The sequence below is a fragment of the Corvus moneduloides genome, chromosome 17 (assembly GCF_009650955.1).
Source record: "Corvus moneduloides isolate bCorMon1 chromosome 17, bCorMon1.pri, whole genome shotgun sequence".
Classification (NCBI taxonomy): Eukaryota; Metazoa; Chordata; class Aves; order Passeriformes; family Corvidae; genus Corvus; species Corvus moneduloides.
The window spans coordinates 15,317,132-15,341,033 of NC_045492.1; the positions used below are offsets into that span (position 1 = coordinate 15,317,132).

General features: G+C 37.1%; 1 protein-coding gene across 21 annotated transcripts in view; it reads right to left on the minus strand.

Annotated features, from left to right (window-relative positions):
- Positions 1 to 23,902, minus strand: part of NCOA3 (nuclear receptor coactivator 3) — a 62,922-nt gene that overhangs the window by 19,338 nt on the left and 19,682 nt on the right. For 10 of the 21 annotated variants that reach the window (XM_032126971.1, XM_032126981.1, XM_032126983.1 and 7 more), the window contains 5 exons: positions 17,311 to 17,392; positions 10,311 to 10,384; positions 3,782 to 3,889; positions 1,855 to 2,027; positions 269 to 369 (listed from right to left, as the gene is read on the minus strand). In XM_032126971.1, coding sequence (XP_031982862.1) covers positions 269 to 369; positions 1,855 to 2,027; positions 3,782 to 3,879 — 372 coding nt within the window. In that variant the 5' untranslated portion in view covers positions 3,880 to 3,889; positions 10,311 to 10,384; positions 17,311 to 17,392. Of the gene's footprint in view, positions 1 to 268; positions 370 to 1,854; positions 2,028 to 3,781; positions 3,890 to 6,345; positions 6,472 to 10,310; positions 10,385 to 17,310; positions 17,393 to 23,641; positions 23,814 to 23,902 lie in introns of all 21 variants that reach the window. The other 11 variants (XM_032126973.1, XM_032126967.1, XM_032126975.1 and 8 more) reach the window with 5 other exon arrangements.

Below are 23,902 nucleotides of genomic sequence, written 5' to 3' on the forward strand. Positions count from 1 at the left end.
TTCAGTAGAATTTTGCTAATGACTGCTGGAGTAAATAAAGCATAGGAATATTAGAAAAAGCCAAAGGCTATTCTATTTCCTTCTACGGAGAATTTCAGCAAAATGAAGGACACAAGGTAGATTTTGTTCCTGACCCTTTCAAACATACTTCTGCATGGTTCTTGCATGCTGTTTTATTACTACAGGATTGCATACTTTATTGGAAAATTTTCACCTGCCTTAAGTATTTTGTTCCATAGGAATTTACTAGGGCCTAATTTGTACTTGCCTGTAATAAAAGAGGTCCCAATGAATCCTTGTCAATAACTCCTTGACCCGTGGAAGATACATCAGCTTTCTGAACATCATCATCATTAGAAACTGCTTTTCCTGAAAGCCAAAAGATACATTTCCTGAAAGTGACATTTCACGTGAAGACCACATTTTAATATAACAAGCCAGATTCTAGGAAGCTTGTGAATAAAGGCAATAAGAAGCACAACTGAGAGAGGAAGGCTCATATACTGTTAGTTGCTAAGACTAGAAAAATGTCATGGCCGCATAATGCCAAACTCTTCGCTCACATAAATTGACTTGGCAGTTGAAGTTGACAAGATGAACTTGCTTTGTGAACATTTCTTGTTTTTCAGATACCGTCTGATGAGTCTTTCAATAGCCATTAAACACACTCATAATATATATCTCTTTGTCGTGCTTTTATTTTGATCATCTCATTATCACTGGTCACAGTCTTCAGATGCCATCACCACTGTTCTACAAAAAGGCCTTGATTCATGTTGACAGTCTTGTGTCTGTATGTGTATATATGCATGTGTGTGTGTGTGAGCATGCATATAATAAAACTATATTTTAAAATCAAAATATCCTAAATTAATTGATTGCACAGGAAGGTGGAATGGGAATCCATGCCATGCAGCAGAATTACAGAAAAAAAAAAATTGTAAACTTTATTTTGTGGTACTTGCTGGCTGGTTAAGCAGACCACAAGAGGAGTACATCATCTCAACTCCAACATTAAACATTAGAACACACTGGATGGCACTACAAAAAACCCTAAAAGCAGAAGATGATTCTTAAAAATAGTTCTAGCATGTCTTCATAAGATGTGGCAATTTACCACAACAGGTAAGATATACACCACAGCATATTCCGGTTTTCTAATGCTTTACTGCCCAAATGACACACATAAGCTTGGGAGGCTAGTCATTGAGAGGAGGAGATGGGGGCGGGGTGGTGTTTTAAAAAAACAAATTATATATACCTCTCACTCTGTATTTTAAAACATGGGGTTTGCACCCACCTGTTTGTTAAAAAAAAAGTATTACATCACTTAGGTTTACCCTATCTGACAGAAATTACCAAGATAGGATGCATTGTTTCTTTCTCCTTTGTTGACTTGGCTGTATTCTGAGTACATTCAATCACACTGACATAGCATTAAAAATCACTGTCTGTGATTGGAGGCTTGCCCATAAGAAAAGGATGAATTTCCTAGAACTGAAAGGCAACAGCATGTATTCTGCACACCGATGAGTATTCGGTGTATTGTACAAGCTGATGGTAGAGTACCATCTCCTTTTTTTGACTTTGCCTGTGGTACAAAACTGGTAAGAAAGATCATACAAAGTTTTAAAATCCTGATTCCCAATAAAAAGTGTTGATAAATACCTGTTTACTTTTAAACAGAAAATTACTTAGGGTGCATTTAAGGTTTGAATCAAGACAAAGCCCAAAGACCTGCTCAGTTACACGGTATTGCGAAAACCACTACTCAATTTCCCAGGTAACTATTGCTTCAAAAAAAGAATCACAATGAAATTAAACTATTCATTTTGACTTAGCAGGGAACTGTACCTTGCTCTTTTATTTGTCGAATCTGTCTCACGGTTTCTTTTAAAATAGCACATTTGTCTGGTTTGACATTGAAATTGTCAATGTCACTCAGATTAGCAGATATCAGCTCAGCCAGTTCTTCAATGTATTTGCTTTCCTGCTCACGTCGACGCTTCTCACCGCTGCAGACCAGACTAGGAATCAAAAACATTGTTTCATATACTTACATACCATCCTATACAAAACCTGTGCTCACTCTGTGCACTATAATGTACTTCACTTAACACCCTCCCATTAAACCTAGGCAGTAGTTATTCTTCCAGCGAACATGAATCTGAAGGGCGAATATGTGTGTTTTGTTACACTGGTGTTTGGTTTGGGGTTTATGTTTGGTTTGCATTTTTTTAAGAATTTCAAATACAAATTTATATCAAGAGGATAGAAGAAAGCTATTAATAAAAAAAAAATCCTCCTGTTTTTACTCTATTACTTTATTGACAGATTTCACGAAAAGAGCAACTGCTTTTGTCATAAAATTGTAGCACTCCTACAGAAAGTATATTTTAACCTTAAAAGTTGCTTTACAGTTGCTTAAAATTTATTAGACGAAACTGAATTTTAACATTCTATTAACTCCCTTCAGTTTGCTTGTAAAGAGATGACTATAAGAGGTGATACCTCAGAAATTTCTAGGCCAGGATCTACATGCCATCTCAACATGCAATCCCAGACAACCTAATGTTGCTAGATACAGTGTCTCTTTGAAATTCCTTTTCCTACCCAGGTTAATATGTTGAGTAAATATACTGTCTACAGACTAAATCAACAGGGAGAAATGTCATACACAGTATGGCAAGAATAGGAAAAGAAGGACTCAGGGCAGGGGCAAGAATGGACACATCAAGGTAACTGAAAGAGAATAATCATTCTTTGAGAAGAAACCAAGCGGAAGAGTTAGGAAACTATGGATGGACCAACACTGGAGAAAATAAATACATTACAAAGCAGGAGCTTGAAAGATAAAGAAAGCTATTGAAGGGTGACAATCTGAAAAAGAATTCCTGAATGGACAGACAGACACTGCAGAAAGAGAAAATGGAATGGAGGACACTCATAAAAAGACACTCGGATACAGTAGAAGCATTTAAGGATCTCATACACAATCTGTTGAATGATGAAGGCAATTGGCATGGGGCACTGGGGATATATATATAAAAGGGACAAATATTAGCACACAGAACGCCTGAAGATGAATTTAATAAAAGTTAATACTCTGTAGGAAGAAGAAGATAAAAGAGAACACTTCACATGATGGAGAGCAATGAAACTTGTGGGGAACAGAAAACTGAGTCCCTCAGACAACAGTTACCTGACAGAGTTGGGTGAGGGGCAGGCAGGCAGGTAGTATAGATTGCCAAAATTTAAGATGCACTTGCAAAGAAATAGTCTAAAGAAGTACAAACAAATTAGCAAAAAGCTCAACCTCTTGCAGTATTCTTTGCTAAATGTAACTGCCTGAAATGAGGCCTGTCAAATCAATTACCAGCTACAAGATGTCACCTTAAAAATTACTGTGAAGCAAGAGGTTTTTCTTCTTTTGCCTTGCAATCACAACTTCAAAAGTCATTCCTTATCTAGTGGAAGGTATCCCTGCCCATGACAGGGGAACAGGAACTAGATGATCTTTAAGGTCCAGTCCAACTCAATCCATTCTATATGTTCACTGTATTAAAATTTCCACAAGAGTCTAAATTATAAAGCACAGTTCATCAACTTTGGCATATCTACACCTATTAGTAAAGTTACCTATCTTCACAACAGAAGCTGACCTAGAGAATTTTTCAACTAAACAAATTCCTTAGTTAGAACTTACTCTAAATTGCAATGCAAATTTGAGAAATATTTTTCAAAACTCATTAAAAACCAGAAAAGTTCTATATAAACCTACCTTGCTCCTGGTGTATCACAGGGCAGTGGCTTGCGCTTCCTTGACTCATTAGTCAAACTATCCAACGAGTTTTCTCCTAATCCACTCATCTTGACCATGCATCAGCAACTAAAACCAATGAAACAATAATTGTGAATAAAATGCTCAAAATACTAATTCAAAATACAGAGAACTTATCCAGATAAGCAATTTATCAGATTTACAAGTGAATTTTCTTACTGCAAATCCATAAACTTTTTTGCTACTAAAAAATAATGTTTGGATACCTTTCTTTAAAATCTACCCCATATTTAGCCAAAACACAGGTTTATAAAGCTTTGTATCATTGTAAGCAAAAGTAAAGGTTAAAAATGCATTTAATTTGTTTCAGAGATATTTAAAATTTCCACCATTGTACGGGGACCACTGCATAGCTTCAATTCGTCTTAAAAAAAATTCTCAGTATTTAAATATATATTTCAATAACCTGAAAAGAAAGTGATAAATTAATGTTGTACCAAAATACAACTGCAGAAACAAATAATTTTCATCCTTAGGAGTAAATCAAGGGGCTTACAAGAGTTTCACACCTGTCTCTGTATAAAGCCAACAGATTACTATTACCATCGTCACAGGTTACTATCATTTTTGTATCTCTTGCTAAACCTTCTAAAATGAATAGTTTTCTAAAACTTTGAGGCCAAGGCAAGCAACGACTTCAAGCATCTTTCGTTTCTATTGCTTCTGCAGCAAAGACTGGGCCATAACCCAATAAGATACCAGGTAATTTTGTTTAAGTCTAGTTACATTAAACAAACCTGGCGGATTAGATATATATGACACTCATCTCCCCTCACTCCCAGGAAAAAAAAAGGAGCACAGGCACAAAGGAGAGAAGAAAGCTGTGTCAGGTCCTGCTACGCTATAATCAACAACATGCTGAGGGAAGAAAAAAAATTTAATGGATCTATGCTATGTATGTAGTTGGAGTATTTTAGAACATAAGTAGAACTATAAAATGATCTAAAAAATTGGTTTTGGTCTTTTGTACTACAATGAAACAAAACAGATCTGGGCAGTTAGAATTTCAGCATTAATTTATCCTTTTTACAGAAATTTCCAAATTATGTGTAAATTTATTTTACTGCATTCTAGTTCAGACTGCAGTTCTTTACCCTATACAGCAGTGGCAATAAATGGTGCTAAGTATTTAGTTAATAGAGCTAGACTTGTCAGTTAGAGAGAAACTTTTCCATAACATAACCCAGGCACTAAGAGATTGTGACAGAGATCTTTCATAGAAAAAGTTCTTTATCTCCACGAGCAAAAACCACCATTATGACATTCGTTAAAAGAAACTGGCCTAGGATGACCAAATTCCTAGGAGTCAGTGATCACATAACACAAGGACAAGGAACCGACAGAATTAAATGAAGTTTATGTTAAGGTATCAGAGGCTGGTAGCCAACGGACTCAAGCAGCTCTGCAGAACAGAATATGGGCACCCCATTGAACAAGAAGTTAGTGAAACACAAGTCAGCAGTGTATCCTTACAGCAAAGACAACCAACCCCTCAGAAAAGGCACCTAATAAACTAACTAACTGCTTCCAGGACAAGACATCTGAGGAGAGAGGAAAAAAAAAAAAGGAAAAAAAAAAAAAAGTGTGTTTTACTGCTCAAAAGTAGTAACTTTCAAGGTTACTAACCTTGACTGACTGAATTTTTGTTTATTGGCTTCTTGTGGGGGAAAAAAAAAAAAATCTGCTTTAGTTTTTTCTAAAGTCTAAACTGAAAGGACACACAAGAACAGATTTACATGAAGCAGTATGGGGGTTTGAAATTCTCCAGGTGGAGAATTTAAAAGAACATTCTTCTTACAGCAGTACAAAACCTTGAAAGTTAAACAAGACAGAGGACTGGATTACTCTAGCATGTGTAAAAAGCCCAGAAATAAAAATGTCATCTTTTTAAAGTACAAATTCTCTTTGCAGCTAAGAAAATGTTACAATGCTTAACATAAAACTGTATCATAACCAGTCCTCATGTCAATCGATATGAATTACAAAAGGAAGGATAACATGTTTTTAAAATGATAACAGAATTAAACTCAACAATCAAACATAATCTTCCATTTGAAATAAACAATTACAAAAGATGCCTAACTCTGTATTATGGGCATGAACTGTACAGGTAAGAACTTGGTATTACATATAAATATTTGATTAAAAAACCAGGATGAATAAGACAAAATCAACAGAGACATGGAAGAGCAAGTCTGAAGACCTTTATCCATTCATATATTCCTCCAGGGCAAAAAACTCCCAAATACGCATGTAGCGGCCTACGTTATGTAAAGTTCAAGAAAAATACACTGCTAGGCCACTAGATGACAGTACAGAACTGGAGAACTGCAGGGATCTTATTTCCTTCATTTAAATGGCTAAATAAAAAACTACTCTTCTGAAAGAGTAAGCAGTTGCCAAAAAGAGATTATAAAAACAGCTTATGATCATGCAAAAAGCAGTTGATTATCTGAAGCTGATACTCAGCATTACATATGACTCAAGGTCTTATGTCTACAGACCTCACAGCTAAGGCTGAACCTTCAGTTATGCTGGCAGTGACACATGCGCACATTTCCAGGACTGCCGCTTCCCTTCCTGTAACTACACTTGCAGGCTGAGTATAGACAGAACTGCAGGTTTAAGAGCTAATGTGGAAAGAGAAAGGAAGAGCGTAAAATGTAAGGCTAGCTCAGGAAGGATGTGGACAAAGCAAGTATTTCTGAAGCCAAGAGTAAATTCTGTTTAAGAGGAGGAAGCATTTGAAACACATTAAGCAGTTGAAAATTTGAGCTAGGACAGATATTTCACTCTAACATAATTTTGAAGGTTACATGGTTGCATTAAATTATTTAGAATAGAAATGTCATTTTTGATTTAACATCTACTTGTGCTGAGAAATAACAACATGATTAAATAGAAAACCAAAAATTATTACATTTTGTCTCAGAAACATGATAAATATCAGAGAATAAAACCCTTCTTCTATTTTAAAAAAGCACTTTTCAGTGCCTAATATAGGAGTTTGGACAAGGAAGGAAAAATCAGTAATTTGCATAGGACGTTACGTACTCTTACACCCAGGATAGCCGGTGGTAGTTTATGCAGGTCTGAAGCTGCAGAGCTGCTGCACATGTATTTTTTCTTTCCTAAGAAATATACAAACAAGCCGCACAGGCAGGTCATCCTAGAACAACTCTGTAACTGTTTAGCTAAGGAAGTTACAGAAGCTGCTTCCCAATACAGATGGATTTACAGTACAAATTGTTAACGGTCAAACTAATTTCCCAGCTACAGGAAGTATTTGCAAAAGAAGCTACTCTCGGTCAGTTAATAATGAAAAGAATCACCAGTTCTAAAAGTACCGGGCGTATATTTATTCATTGGAGATGAGGCCTGTAATTTCTAATGGGCTAAAAGCTTTTCCAAAAGGAAAGCTATTTTGGGGTTTGGGAAGAGTTTTCCTGAAGTAAATTATTGAAGCTCTGAAACTTCTCTGCATGTTTACTGCTAAAAGCAAAAAAAAAAATTAACAGTGGCATCTTTGTAAACTTACTTTCTGAGCGAGAGGCGACAACATTATTTTCTGCTTATGAACCACTACTGCTGGCTAGAAAGGCTTCTCTGCTAGTTATAGCGCACAATATTACCTACCTAAATGAAGCACGTTTTTAAAGAAAATAATTACAGAGTGAAATTCTTTCTATTATTTGCAATGACTAAAATAAATCTAAAAGGCTAGCTTTAATTTGACTAAATAGCTCAAGTTAACACACTAAAACTGGGCAAATACAAGAAATTCTGTTAATTTTAGATCAGTATAAATTACCCAAACACAGGAATGATAATCTTCTGTCCTAGAAATATGATTCTTACTCATATAATGGAAATGCAGACATGGCAGCAACAACTTCCATGAAAAATCTGACAATTGTTCTGCTTTCTTTGGAAGTTGCATGCAGACGCTCAAATATAGACAGCAAACTACTGCATAGAAGGACAACCAGCAGTGGGACTGTATATGAACTTAGGGCTACAATACATACTATTATGTACTTTTCAATGAAATTTGTATGCGAGTATTTGCTTAAAATGCAAGAAGCTACAGCAAATTCATTATATGTAAGGATGAAGAAATGCTGAATATAAATTCTATGCAGGGACAAGACATGATGTTTTTCTAAAATTTATCTGTTCCTACTAATATAATTCATAATTTCTTGGGATTTCTACATTTTAAAGCCAGGTATTTAATGAACAATAACTTCTACATATAGAACAGTACTTAAATGTTTGCCAGTCTGATGTCATCAGCACCTGCAACTAATTTGAATTTCTAAATTAAACTGCCCATGTTACTCCACTGTATTGGAATACTTTGTCATTTCATTGAACATTGTAGAAATTAAATGCATTTTATGCCACACTGCACATTTAGCCATTGAAAACAGATGACACAAACCCATACATTCTTCTGTCCAGTGTGATTATTTCTAAAGCGTATTTGGAGAAAAAAAGCCCTAGCTCTTTCCAAATAATTTAGATAGGTATGTGTTTGTATAAAAACAGAATGTTAAAGTTGAAAGGAATAAAGATGTCCAGAGCCCTCCAAGTTTATACTTTCAGAGAAACAAAGGTGACATAAGAAAGGTTCAAAGTCTTCAAAGCAACGCACTGCTTAATTCCTTGGTTGTAGCAACAATGACCACTACATCGTGATGCTCCTAACCCCACCAGTGGAAGTGGAACCAAAGGCAGCAATATTCTGAGCAAAAGTTCCAAACTTTCATGACTATGTGCAACATCTTTTCAGGTATAATCCTAAGTTTTCCAACATTCTTCTCTCATTCAAGAAAACAAAAACGAATGAAGATATTCTTGTTCAGCATTAACTGTGCTGAAAAAAACACCAGTCATTATTATTAAAATGCTAAAAAGGCATTTAATGCTAAAATGCTTAAAAGGCCTACATCCTTTGCCATATCATTTCTCAGTGAAAGCATAAATGACTGTTAAAAAGGTACTGGGTTCTGCACATGGCAGGTAAATAAATTCCAGTAATTACTAATCCATCCATTGCAACAGCGTATGTACAGCCTTCCAAACAAAACCATAGAATTTAAAGAAATCATGAGCGTTCACGGTAGTAGCAGTTTCCAACGTGCCATGGGTTTCAGTATTTTGACAGGTTAAAAACCCAGTGTCTTCTAACATACTGCCCTGGAGTAACAAGAAAACAATGCACATGCCAAACAATACAGTATGTTTGAAATGGGGGGAAGTTCCTTAGGCCATTTCCTATAGAGCATTCAAGCCAAAATGATGTCAAAATTACTAGGCACAGTAAGCAGAAAGTTTTCAATTTGATGCAAACTATTTCTTCCCTGGTCTTACTCAACTCATCCCCCAGAATTTGGAAAGCTACTAACTTAATATCCCTTAGATTGCTTTCTGCTAGCTTGTCTTTCAATGCACTCGTTTCCTTCTCCAGCTCAAGCATGATTCATTCCCTTTATGCCCAAATTCTCAGTAGCTGGTAGATGGAAGACCTATTCACCAAACAGGACATGGCAAGCGAGAAGATTTTTGTCCTAGCAGGGGCCTCTAAAAATACAACAATTAGATGCTTCGGTTTAGATTTTATATCTGTTTCTCTGAAACAGTTGACTACCCTCCAAATGCATAACTATACAATACTAATTTAAAACATATCCCATTTTTTTTTAATAATATTTTTTGCATGAAAACATTTTTAATACTTTGTTGGTCCCATGAAACCAACCAAGTTTTTCCTATATTAGTATGTGTACTTGTGGTATCTTGCATCCTTGGAGCTCTTCTATCTGAGCTGATTTCTTGTTTGAAAAAATTGGCTAAGCAGAACTTAGCATTACTTAGAATAAGCCAATTACAAAGCGTTAAATCAAACAAGTTCATTTCAATGAATCATGAGGATGCCCTGGAACTTTTAAAATTGTATACAATGTTAAAATATTAAATATAATTCTCCCTCCTAAAAATCAAGATGTAAGTCACACATTTTTGCAAGATGCATATTGTAGTATTTAAATTTTATTTGATAATAAATAAATCTAGAGGATATTCCATTCTGCAACTCTGTATTCTTAGTGGAAATTTGTTACTTCAAACCTGTATCTCCCTCAAATACACATTAAAAAAGTATCAAAGCTTTCCAGTGAAACTTCTGATTCAAAATATTATTGGTATTATGCAGAGATTCTTTTGCTCTAAGACTGACCACAGAAACAACTGATGTTTCCACTTACATAGATAGAAATCCACAAGAACATAAGCAGCAATTTCACTTTCTGGCAGTAGTGCAGTAAGGTTTTTGGCTTGAGTTGGGTTTTTTCCTTCTTTCTTCCCTCCCCCCCCGTTTTTTTAAAGTACATGCTTCTCATATACTAAACTGTAGCTTTAAAAATGTTCAGGTATATATAGTCCAAATATGAGATCAGTCACTTACTAGTCTTTAGCAAACATTCAAGCACTGCATATTTTTCAGTGGGCCTTCAGAATAAGAAGTCATTAAGTCACATCCTGAAAAACAAAAATAATATATAATATGTAACTTCAAGTAACTGTCATCTCTGCTATACATTGAACAGCTCAGAATTCTGAATCTTAACATCACAAGTGCCATCCAGTAAGGCAGATTTTCTTTCACATAACAACTAAAAGTATTTATTTTAAATGTAGGGTTCCTCTCTTTTTTTTTTTTTTAAGAAACAGTGAAACTAGTATAGATGTTTGATCTTAGTAACTTTTAAATCTTAATATGAAAAGCCACACTATCAAAGTAATTATTTAGTGAAGATATGACCAGCAAGTAAAATTAAATGTGCAGCCACTCTACATTGGTCTGTACATACTGCTTGCTAAATAACTAATACATGAGAGTAACAAATTGTTTTCAGCGCTATGAACACTCAGGTTTCTGGATCGCTCTCCTTCTGTGGAATTCTACAAATGGTTAATCCATATTATCATTCATTTTATACAAAGTATGATTAAATGTACTAACTAGTGAGATTCCAGGTCTCTATGGAGAATTACAGTAACTTGGGCAAAGTTTTAAACAACAGCTGTGCAATTGATCTTTTGAAAACTGCTTTAAAGTGCTATGTAAGGCAGAACTTGCTCAGCTAATAAATTGCATTTGGGAAGTATTTATGAGACATTCACATGTAAGCACACCATAGTCCTACCCAAAGAAAGAGTTTAAAACTGATACCTACATGCAGACTATTTAATAGGTAATCACTAGCAGGCAGGTGAAGGAGTTTTATTTAAGTAGCTCATTTCTTAAGAAATTAAACTGAAGCTTTTCATACCAACACGTTACATATGCCTTCGTCTGCTTTTTAACCATCCCTTTGACAATACGGATTGTAGCTTTATTTATACAAACTTGAATTATCAATTAGAAGGTTGATTGACAATATGGTCAAATAAGAGTAAGCATCAAGAGTAAATTTTCTCCTAATTAAAGACTTCAATAACACCACGTTTATGCTACATCTACCTCTGCTAATCATGAAAACTCGGCCAAAAGCACACACACACACACACACAGAAGAAAAACCTAAGAAATCTTAAAATGCAGTATCAGAAACATTTGTATGTCAAGTAAAATAAATCCTTCAGCTTTTCATTTCTGTAAAAAATGTTATACAAGACATATACTGCTCAGTGTTAGCTTGATATCTAGCTTCCCTGGGGTAGTCTTATATACCCAACAAGGGCTATTTTCTGATGTCTCTGCTGGACAGAATTATAAAACAAAATGTAGCATAAATTACAGTCACAGTTCAGTCCACATGTGCAGGTTTTTTCCTCAAATTTGAAAAACATAAGATGGAATACAACTCCAGAATATGAACTCTACAAAGTAGTATTGCAGTAAAATAATTTAAAAATAACCTTATGAATAATTTGAATCTGGGAGACTAGAGCAGCATTTGCACTCATTTGGTCTGGCCAAACACTGCAGAGGACCATTCTAAGAGAACTCTCAACTGGCAGGGCAACCTAGACACATATTCTTGGTTCTGTTTTACAGACCCAAATGATACTAAAACAGCCTGAATTAGGGATGAAAAAAAAACCCTTCCCGGTGAGCGAAAACACTACACCAAATATGCTACAGCAAAATTATGTCATATGTCCACAGTAAATCAGACTTCAAGTTACTACCACTACAAATAAAACAGGATATATAAATTCTATAATCCACAAAGTCATTACATTGTGATTCTTGAGGTGTGCAGGGCCAGGCATAGGACTCAATGATCTTGATGGGTCCCTTTCAATTCAGCACATTCTATGATTCTATGATCTATGACATTTAAATGAAAAAACGAAATACGTCCGTCTTTTTCAATAATACTTGGTCTTTTTTTTTTTGCTAATGACAGTCCAAACTCTTAGATATTCAAAGCTGACCATTCGACTCTATTGTCCCTACTCTAAACCCACATGCTCCTCTTCTAAATACAGAGGTATCAGTCAACTGCTTAACATCTTAATTTCAAAACATATTTTAACATTGTGCTCTGTTTTGCTTCACATGAAATAGTTTAAGTTATTAGGGTGCTTGTATCAAAGCACAGCCATGCACTACACGCTTGGCATTTGGGGCCATGCAGTCAGCTTCCCTATCAGATCGTACCACACCAGTACAATTTTCAACACGTGAGCATACAATTTCCTGCCTAAAGCCTGTTCAACCAAAACCCAAGAGTGCGCAAACAAAAACATCATATTCAGCATGTTTTGATCTCAATGAGCTCAACATATTGACCTTCGACCGATTTCCTCACCCTCTGGATGAGCTACAAAGATAATCAATTCACATCATACAGAAACTTAGCATCCAACACAGCCTGGCTACCAAATCTAAGTTTACATGTGGTACGTTTTTTGATCCCATTTTTAAAACGCATAAAGAAAGACCATTACATTACAGTCTGGATGAGGTGGCTAAGTGACAAACCATATTGTTACCTGTGGCACAGACAACAACAAGATGACAGACACCTAAACCTACACTGTGTTCAGGTTAAAAATATACATATATATATACAATGTGCCAGATATGGTAAACACAATGGTTACTTTTTAAAAGAAGACTTAAAAAGGGTAGCATTTACAATCTTCCTTAAATGTTTCAGAGATAATGAATGTGCCTCTTTAAAAAAGAACCCAAATACAACCACACTTTAAAGATTACAGTGCATAAGACCAATGTATTTTTAAACCTCTGAGGGAGGGGCAAAACACAGCAGACAAAAAATGCCACTGAACCTTTCTACAGCTTTGCGAATCTGAGACTGCAATGTAACAAACTATTGAAACAGATACTCATGTACACTGAGTAAATAAAGAGGTTTTTGTGTACTGTAAGTAGTTTATACTAAGAAGTCTTTCATTACCTTTTAAGATGAAAGCACCTATACTTATATTATGAAGCAAACAGGAAATTATATTAATTGTATTGATACACCACTGTGCTAATCCAGCACTTCCCTCCATCAGTACAGTAACTAATAAAATACTATTCCCAAAACATAGGCATTTGATCATTCTCTACTCTTTCTCCCTCCCACATTCCTCCCACAGACAAAAAAAGTGATTTACTAGGTAATAAATGACTCAGAGAAGTCACTGAATCAGGGACTTTCAGTTGAAAAAAAAAAGTGCCATCTATAATGCCAGTGAAGCACACCTTGGTTGCAACATGTTAATTATTCTTAACTCCACGTACATTCGTTTTATATTATACATTCCATCTTAGGGAGACTAATTTTTCAGACCTTGTCAGGTTTAATACCAACTCCCCTGCAGTGTTTATGTGCAGTAAACACCATGCACTCCTGGGCTATTTTTCAGACATGACAATTAACTTGAGCCTTTTTTCACTTTGCATATATTAATATGACAGAACACTTTTAGTTAAGGTATGGTCAAAGGTGGAAGATGCTTGGCGCTTGTCTCCCGTTCCTCCGATAAATAACGCATGTGATCTATTTTTGGAATGTCATTACTTGTTAATTTGTTTCCTACACATCCCTGTTTGCTAGTCAGGGCAACACATAAAGGACCACGTTTACAGCAAACAAAATGTATGAAAGAGAAAAGCAGGGCCCCGGTGAACACATTTATAAAAAGAACTATTTTTTACCCTTATGCCTTCACCGCACACTGCCAAACGCTTATAAGAATTTGTCACTTGTCCGCTTCCAAACACAGCACTGTGGTGAAGTGGTCACTGCATCTCATCACAGCTCCAAAGACATGTGAGCCACATTCTAGCCTCAGAACAGCTGCGGTTCTCAGAAGCCAGCTGTGAACAGGTAGTAGCTTATCTGTCTAGAGGTGTTTGCTCAGGATATAGCTTTCGTAAGGAAGAGGCAGTTGGGCATGATGCAGCCATGCCACTTATTTGCACGATCCCCGCAGTGAGAATTCGTAGGCTCAAACACAGCAGGCCAGAAAGATATTGAAGGTGGTCTTCAATCTTGACTAATTTCCAAGCTACTGTGCTGGAAGAGGTAATTAGGGCTTTCATTATAGCTGATGGCTTCAGTTGAGCGGCTTTAGAATACATTTAGAGTATTTTTAACATAGGTAAGTCATTAAAGACTGGTATCTAAAAGAAGGTAGTAAATAGTTATTTTAAAAAAAACCAACTTAAAATTTACTGAATATATACATATATAGAAACAGAAAAATCTCTAGCTCAAATATCAGAAAGAAAGAAACAGGATGTGATGTCTGGGTTACAATAGTGGGACTTCTAACTACGTAACTGGTAGGAAACAACAGCCTACTACTATATTCTGTAAAAACATGCTCACAATAATTTCAGTCCCTCTTCCTAAATACTGGAAGGCAGTTCTAAAAAATATAGCATTCCATGCTACCAAGCCTCAAGTACTGGACAGAAGCATTGATCACCCCCTGAAAAAAAAAGTGCCAGAAACTGGGCAGCATGCAGTCATGAATTTGCACCCAGCTGAAATACACAATACTTTCAAGGGCACATGTATTTGATGGAACAGAATTCAACATGACAAACAATAATGAGAAGCACCTTAAATAATTTAGCTAAATGTTTAATTTAATCTCACCATCCTATAAAACAACTAGAAACTATGCTGCATCAACAGATTTTTTTACCTTTTGAGTGATGGGAAGAAAGTAGCCACACATAGAAGGATGTCGGTACAAGACAGTTCAGACATGTAGTGTGAAACAGAATAGTTTCCTGTTCCTGTAAAAGCTTGCTTTTTCCGTACATAAATAACCTATCTCAAGACCATGTAAAAGAGAAATCTATTTGCTTACAGTAAAATAATTTTTAATGAATGGAAGACCACTGCTACTGCTTGCTCAACTAAACCATTTGTGTATCTGTGCAAATAATATGGTCCACAAGCAAATACAAATTGTCTACCATGACACCTCAATGTACGGAATCAAGAGACGAAACACATGCGGTGCTCCACATACTTCAAAGAAATCTACATCTATCCTAAGAACTAAAATCTAAATTCACTCTTCTGACAGACAGGGAATATGGTATTGAGGGTAGCTAATCTCAGAGTAAAAATGTCTCTATTCATATTTATATTCATAAAATTAAAAGTATTTATTTAGAATTAGTTATTTCTAATACTCCTAGTTGTTTTAACAGCACAGGCGCACACACCTGCCTTTAATCTTCAGGATAGCATAAATATAGCTTTAAAACTCAATTGCACACCTACATTTCACAGTAAAACTGCACAATCCTTTGGTGGTATTTTTAAGTCAACCATCTTCTGCCATGTTTTGCCACAGATTTCCAGTATATACAAATACTGCCAGCTAAATCTTCCATTCACTCAAGCAGAATAATTTAAAAATTATTTGTGACCTAAATTTCGTTTTGTAGAGCATATGCCAATTTGCCTGAGAAAGGAATCAAAGGAGGACCGGTCATTACAGTTTCATGTGAGAGAAGAACCCAGAAGAGTGTACACATCTGTGACATCTCAATATGAATAGAGACAATAGGAGCCTTATACAGCTATAATGGAGGGTGTGGGGGAGGATGGCTTGCAAGCCTTTTTTGTTTGTAACACGAAGATGTGAATAATTTTGCAAAATGCAGTTAGGAAGCCTTATGTGCCATAACTAAATTAGTCTATTTCTTGCTGGATTTCTCTGCTGAATTCAATTTTTAGATGAATCAGACAGCAGTCATGAAACAAACTCAAACACAGAAACAAGAAAAGAAAACATGAGTCTTTGCAGGAGGAGAAGAAAAAGGAACCAGATGTGTATGATGGAGACATTTTATAAAAACAATCAAAAAAAGGGCAAATCCATGGAACAAATAATGCCTAGCATTTCTATGGACTGCAAAAAACCTTATTGCCGGGACATCAGAAAAGGTAGATAAGACCCTTATAAAAGTACTGGAATAAAGGCAGCAGAAAACAAAAAAATATCAAATTCTTACTATAACTCACCAGATGTAGACTTTCTAAATTCATTCAAAATTCGGCATAGTATTTAGGGATCTTTATAAGACCAACAAGACTACTAGTCAGAATAAAATTGATTGGCTTTGAATACCTCTACTGTAAGTTCAAACAGGCCTTTCAAAGCTTAAGCTCATTTTTAACATGATTTTTTTTTAATAGGAAAATGCAGTGACACACTAAAAAGACCAAGTAGTAGAATCAACACAAATTCAAAGCTAGTACAAAGCTATTTGTTTCTACTTCAGCAGAAATCAGTAAGGAAAGCCACTGTTTACTGTCCCTGTGGCCTGAGAGATTAAGAAACCTGAGCCTGTAACAGAAGCTAGAAATAACCTGATTATCCAGGCATATCAACCCACCCTAACCTACAAACATTTACACAGATAATGCAACCTACAGAGATTATAAATGCATAAAGTCCTTTCAGCTATAGCACCCAATCCTCGTATTTATCACGTTTTTCAAGGAAGTGCAGGAGGTGAAATGCAACTTGCAGCAGGAGGTCTGCTTCACCAAGATCACACCACTTTTGTGTCAGAAGAACACTATTCTTTCTACATACTGGTTTGTACATTAAAAGAGAAAAAAAATTTCTCAGATACTGATTCCTGAAAAACAAGACTGTGTGTATGTACACATATCCTTAAAGGAATTCACATGTCTACAGCTTAAAATTTTTTGTGTCTATTCATGGTGCATCCTGATGGTATTGCAAGAGAACTTACAAAATTATTATACTAGCAGAGGAGGTAAAAAATGAATAGATTGATTTTATTTTAAACTGTCTTTCAGTAAGTTGTTGCTATAAACATGCTCTTCAAAAAGGCATTTAAAATCCAGAAACCCAAGCCATTATTGCTGCAGAAGACCAAGAGTTCACTCATCACTGAAAAGCTGCACCAAGGATGTGGACAGGACAGTTTTGAGACAAACCTGAGGAAGAAGCCAAGAAAAAGCCACTTATTGCATCCCACGATGAAACCATCGCACTGCAGGCAGTAAGTTTCACCACCAACTGAAACAGATATAAAAGCAGAAAAGACAGATACAATGGTAATGTTTCAAAACCAAACAAAAATCTGGAGTCCAACTACTACCTGTCTACTCTTTTTCAGCATCATTTATGCCAGCATGAGAGTGAGGAGCTGATCTAGGGGGAAGTGCCAAGCCTTAATAAACCAGCAGAAGTTTGAAGCATGCAATAGTTGTCCTGACGAGCTTTGAAACATACAGTAGTTTTCCAAACTGAGAGGCTGTGCTCTAGAATTTCCTCTAAATCACCTTTCCATCCTTCTGCTTAGAAGAAAGCAGATAAAAAACTGCTTTCTAGATAGAAAACTGCTTACTCTAGATAGAGAAAAATATAGATGAAAACACCACGGCATGAACTTCTCTTTAAATTTCTTGTTCACTGTAAATGTTCTTGTTCACTTGTGCAGAAACCTTGGTGGGGGAAGAAAATTTTAAAATGGCAGCTACAAAGTAGCTAGCAAGACTCCACTGTGGCATACGGGGAGAGGACACCAACACCAAGATTTACTCTCAATAAACACACAGAATAAAACAGTATAGAAGGCCAACACTGATTTTCAGTTTGTGAGTGCTCATTTAATGCTTTTTGGTTACAAAATGTCTCCGCAGTATCTGTGATAACCTTCTTTCCAGCCACATTCATTACAGGAAATGGTTACACTAGTGACATTTCATTATCAGCAGTTAGCTCTCAATAACAGTCTTTACAAACACTCCCCCCAGTGGGGTCCTTCGAAGTTAAAGGATTTACAAAACTAATGAAACTTGTGCTTCTGTAGCTTCAGTGTCAGTGTTCATTTTTTTGCCAGTTTCCCACCCTCCTGCTGGCATGTGCAGCAACAATTTTAGAGTTTATGGATTTCTGCCACTAAAAGGCATGTACACACAGTGTTACCACAATGCAATCATGCAACTGTTCAAGAGAGACACATTAAATGATGCTTCAGAAATAAGAGTTCAGAAGTGATTCCTAATTTCTGACAGTTGTTACTCTCCTTTAGAAGAGCACTTATTCCATTTTACTGTGACAGGCAACACGATGTGCAGCTTCACTGCAGTTCCACTGTGAAGGCAGATGAACTGCCACGAAACAGACAATGAGAAGCAGACAGGACGTACACAGGCACAGGGAGGACAGAACAAAGAATCACAGGGAGTAGGGAAAAAGACACCATATAATAGCTGCTGCTTAGGAACACCAGCTGGAACAAACAGGGAGGCCACAAACTATCATTACAAGTGCATGTTTCTTTTGCAGTTGCAAGGAGAATTGCACACAAGAGGCTGCAGAGGATCTGCTATTAATCATTTAATATTCATTGTTCCCTCGATGTTGCTGGCAATGCTTCTGGAGACTCCCTCAATTCCCAGAAAAAGCTGCATCAAGAACAGCAACACTACAAGAACCGCCCACACCTAACAGCCACAATTTTGTCCTACTGTATTAATGCTGCTGTAAACACGTCTTAACCACTAAACTGTTTACAGACTGAATTTTTTAAAAGTCCAAATCACAGCAGTTGTGGGTTCCTCCCCAGCTAAATCTCTAATTAGGAAAATGAACATGCTATATAAATCTGATGAAACTATTTGCAAGAACAAGACACGAGAGATATGAAAACCACAGACTGAAGTAGTCAGGCATCAGGTTTCTTTGTTGAGGAAGAGTTTTGAATGGTATCTCTAGGTAAGGTGCTGAGTGACTGCTTGATTAAGTGGCACTTAACATTCAGTAAATTTAATGTTACAGCAAGAACAGGAGGCTGATATCTGTGCCTACGAGCTAGTGAGGGAGGAAATGGAAGCTGATGTAGTAAAGTAATCAAGTTAGCTATTCTTTTGTCAGTGAAAAGACACATTTAAGGAGAAAGAAACGTGGAATAATGAAATGTCGTGTTCGTATTTCACTGAAAATGTAATGCTGCTATAATTTGACTGCTTTGGCAAAGCTACACAGGGAAGACAAATTTTCTCGGCCACAGATATTGCAGGTTTGTGATAAAATCTGCATAGTGTGAAAATGGCACACACTAATTAGGTCCAGAATTTGCTAGAGTCGCACACCCTAAATAAAAATTCGTAACATTGGCTTCTCTGGGCCCCTGACACTTTGCAAGCTGGCAGTGAAGTTCAGCTGGCACTACTTGTCTCCCAGACTGAGGTGTTTAAGGTTTTCTTGTTTACGGAAGATGCAGAAAAGTAGTTAGTTAGGTAAATATGTGTTTAATTCACGGACGTATGAACTAAGTAGTAATACTGAGACATTTCTACGTTGGATTTCAGTAAGAAGACACCACTTCAATCTTTTAAAAAGCTCAACACGTGTATTAAGCAACTGAGCTCGCTGAAACCAGCGTACGGGGTGACTCATCCTCCCTTCACCACTTTCTACTTAGCCCCGATCGTCAGCATCAATTTGCAGGTTGCTTTTTGTTGGGTTGTTTTTTCTTCAACCATACAGAAACATGTCGGAAACTGAAAAACGGCCTCGTACTTGTTTAGCGATATGAGTTTTAGAAGATAGCTGGTACTAGCTGTTAAAGGCATATTCCAGCTTTGCCGTTAGCAGCACACAAGCACTTGTTCTCGTCCTCCTCCTCCCTCGAAGAAGCTGCATGCAGCACAGCACGATCACAGAGAAAAAATACAGGAAGGGGGGGAACCCAACCCTCTGCTCTTGGCAAGGGGAAGGCGTTCCACAAGAACTGCTACAGGGTCAAAAGTTTACCGTGGTTTCAATTTCACCTTTTTGCAACCAATGAGCGCGCGGCGGCTCCAGACAGAACCGCGGGCGGCAGCGGCCCTTAACTCCTTGCGGTCCGGCCCGCCCCCGCCAGGGAGCGGACAGCGAGGGAGAAGGGCCTCTCTCCTCCCTTTCCCCTCTCTTCGAACGAGCAGCAGAACGCCCAGCAGCCTCCTCCGGACCGAGCATTGCTTTCAGCATGGAAATAAAAGGAAAGGGGAGCCGTCGTTAGCAGTATGGCAGCGAGGCAGAAGTTAAGACCTGCACAAGTAGGGCCCCTTTCCCCCGCTGTAGCTGAAAACCATGGCAGTAACCGAAGGGGTAGAACTGATACGAGGCATTATCAAAGCATCACAACTCTGGAGATGTTACAGCTATGAGCTGCCTGTTTGTGCTGGCAAACAAGAAAGTCTGACCTTGAGAAAGGGGAGGGAGAGCACCAGCACAAAACTCTCAGAAAAGATTCTGAATGCGCAGTCCAGAGCTGCAGTAATTTACTTTGTTTCACCTCAAAAGGAGGAATCCACGGTGCTGTGGCTTAAGGCCGGGCAGCCCAGGAAGTACTGCTGCCCAGTCCCTAGAGTACCAGTAATAATAGCCTGCTTCTAGATGTTGACTAGAAAACAGGACATCTTCTACTCCATGAAGGATGGAAATAGAATTCATGGCTCCTGGCACAAAAATCCTCAGGTTTTCAGTGTCTTGCAAAGGAAAACAAGTAATGCATAGCCACAAAAGTAAAAAATGGTCTGGACATGAGATTTATAATAGATTGGCTTGGTTTAGCACTGAAAAAGACAAGATGCACTTTTACTCCACTCATGTTATTACAGAACTAGAGCATGAACACAGAACAGGCTTCTTGGTCCACTGTGTCATCACTAACAATGCAGTTTTCACCTCAGGAACTACAGACTCAGTGAATCAGTCCATGGTGGGGTACCTCAGAATCTGTGCTGCCACCAGATTTTTCTCTGGGAGACTGGTGAAAAAGTTGATGACAGCAAATCTGAACGGCACCATCTACGATTCTGTTTTGGCATCCGTTTGAACTTGAAAAAAGTCAATGTCCAACTACACTTAAGCAAGGAGAGCAACAGATTTATCACCCCTTTATTGGTCTTGCAGACTACAAGGAAAAGAGGGCTAAAGGACGTGTGAAGATGCGGAGAGAGTTCTCAGTTCAGTGTAGCAATGGACAATATAATACATCATGAACGGAAGTATATAAAGCATGTAGTTCAGGCAAAATCTGTATCATTGTAACCTAAGAGTATGATTCAACACAGCAGAAAGGGGTAGGCTTACTTAGAGATCTTAGCAGCTCTGATTTGATACCAAGTAGAATGGCAAGTCATTGCATACATTTGCAGAGTAAGACACATGGAACTAACCATTCCAAAGCAGGAGGCAGTCAAATCAGGAAACACTTGGAGGCATGTATGTTGGCGTAGTCTGATCTCTAACACAGTGCAGAAAGGATGACAAGAATCTGAACATACTGTGAAGAGGTAAAATGAGTAAATATGCCATCCACATGCAGAAAAGGTTCATGGTAAGGATGCCGGTGAAAATACAACTCAGTTTTCCAAACCCTGAAGCCAAGGTAGATTGTTCAAGATAATGCACGTGACAACGTAAGGGGGGGAAAAAACCACTGTTTTTCAGTTGGCAGCTATTACTAATTTGCCATCGAGACACAGTTTCAAAATCAGTAAATTATCTAGAACCTTAAAGGCTTTCAGTGCACTTTGCAATGGTGAAAGATACTCTGGTCTCAGACCTCTATACAGGTCCAGAAAAAGGATAAAGACTCTTACAAAACATCTGTGCCAGCTGAAAACACTGCCAATCAAACTTTTGTAAATCATTCTTTTGCAAATCATACTTCTGCAACTCACTTCACAAAATAGTTTTAGGCAATAAGATAATAATGCAAAACCTCCTTAAAACCTGCCTCAGGAATAGTCAGCCACTCCATTTCAGAGCAGCCAAAGAAAAACAATTTCCACCTGGTGGGCAAGGTCAAACAGTGATTTCTTGAGCCGACATAGGTAGATTCCTTTCTTAATCTATGCAAATAGGCACAGCGGCAGCTTAATGCAGATACTATGAGGTTAAGTTTAGTGCCTTGAGATCTGCTAACAAAAGATGCAGGAAGTGATTAAAACATAAAGTCAGAAAGTTGAAGACATCATAATCTTAGCTGACTGAGTTAATGCCCTACTACCAAGCTTTTCTACTGTAGTTCAAAAATGGAAAGACACCAAAGAAAATGCTATCAAATAATGCTGTATATTCACAGCTTAGCTAGGTTAAAATACAGTTTTGCCAATACCAATTTAAGACTTAATTACTTTTCTAAAAAGCTCTTGGTACATTCCTCTCAGTAAAAAGTGCAGTTTGGTTTTGTTGTTTTGCCTTCTCTAAATACCGTGTCATTTTAGAGAAATTCTTTTAAAGTAAGATATCATACATGAATTCCCTTTTTGTAAGAGGGCCTCCTTTTAAAAGAAAATGGATACTATAAAATTTTATATCAAGTCAGCATGTTACCAAGAAGCTTTTCTGTGTTTTCTGAATTTGATTAATACAAGCCAAGGTCACTTCCTGAAAGAAAGATGCCTACTACTGCAGCTGCAAGCAAACTAGACTCAAAAAGCTGGGGGATGGGAAGGCAATACCGGCAATTGCTAGCACTGTCTCCAAAAATATACCAGTTACAAAACTTGAGTAAAATTTGGAATTTTTTACTTCATCACTACATAAGTAACCTAATAACTGAAGTCTGAGTCTGTATAATTACTGTTCCAAGCAAACAAGATTCACAATGATGCACCAGCTAGCCTGCAAAAAAATGGCTAATTCTGAGGACCCTTTACTAAACTGTATGCAATTTACTCAAAAATGTACTTTTTTTTTTTTTTTTAATACTATCTATGTTTTATCATGCAGTTCATGAAGCTGATCAGAGACTGACTGCCCTTGAATTAACAGCATGTCTCAGTCCTACTGAGACTGTGAGACTCCACCCAATCCAGTGTCCTATTCTGAAGTCATTTAGGAAAAACACATTTTGGGAAAGCATGCAAGTTCTTTACAGATGTCTACAGCATGCATTTTTCCAGTTTCTGAAGACTGTACCTAGCTCACGAAAACAATTAGAAATAAGCTGTGTTCACCTGTTATGTGTAAAGATATTTTTAGCCCTGTAAGGGTATTTTAAAGTAAGTTGTTTTTAAAATGTGCTACATTTGCATTATGCATGAGGCCAATCAGATGTAGTTTTCCCTTCCCTGTTAACACAACAGGTCATGAAAATGAGACCCTACCAAACAGAAATAGTATTACTTTTGCTCTTTCTACAATTTGGAGTACCACATTGGCAGCAGGGTGAAAGGAATCTATTACTGAAAAACATTTAAAACCATAGATCAACAGACATTTCCACAAGGACATCAGGGGACACACAGACATACACACACTCACCTTTAATTTAATATACTTCATCTTTAATAAAACAGCCTTGATACACCCATCATTGCAACAGATGTTTCATACCAGGCTGAAATTAGGATGATCTCCTGAATGAAAGTTAATTTTGACAAATTGGTGCAGCAAAAAGAAAGGAGCCTTGCTGGTTTTGGGTGGGCATCTTTGCCTAAAATAGAAAAATAAACTACAGCATATCGGTGCCTGTGCAGGCACGACTACATCTGTGGTTAAGGATGCCTAACATTTTCCATCACA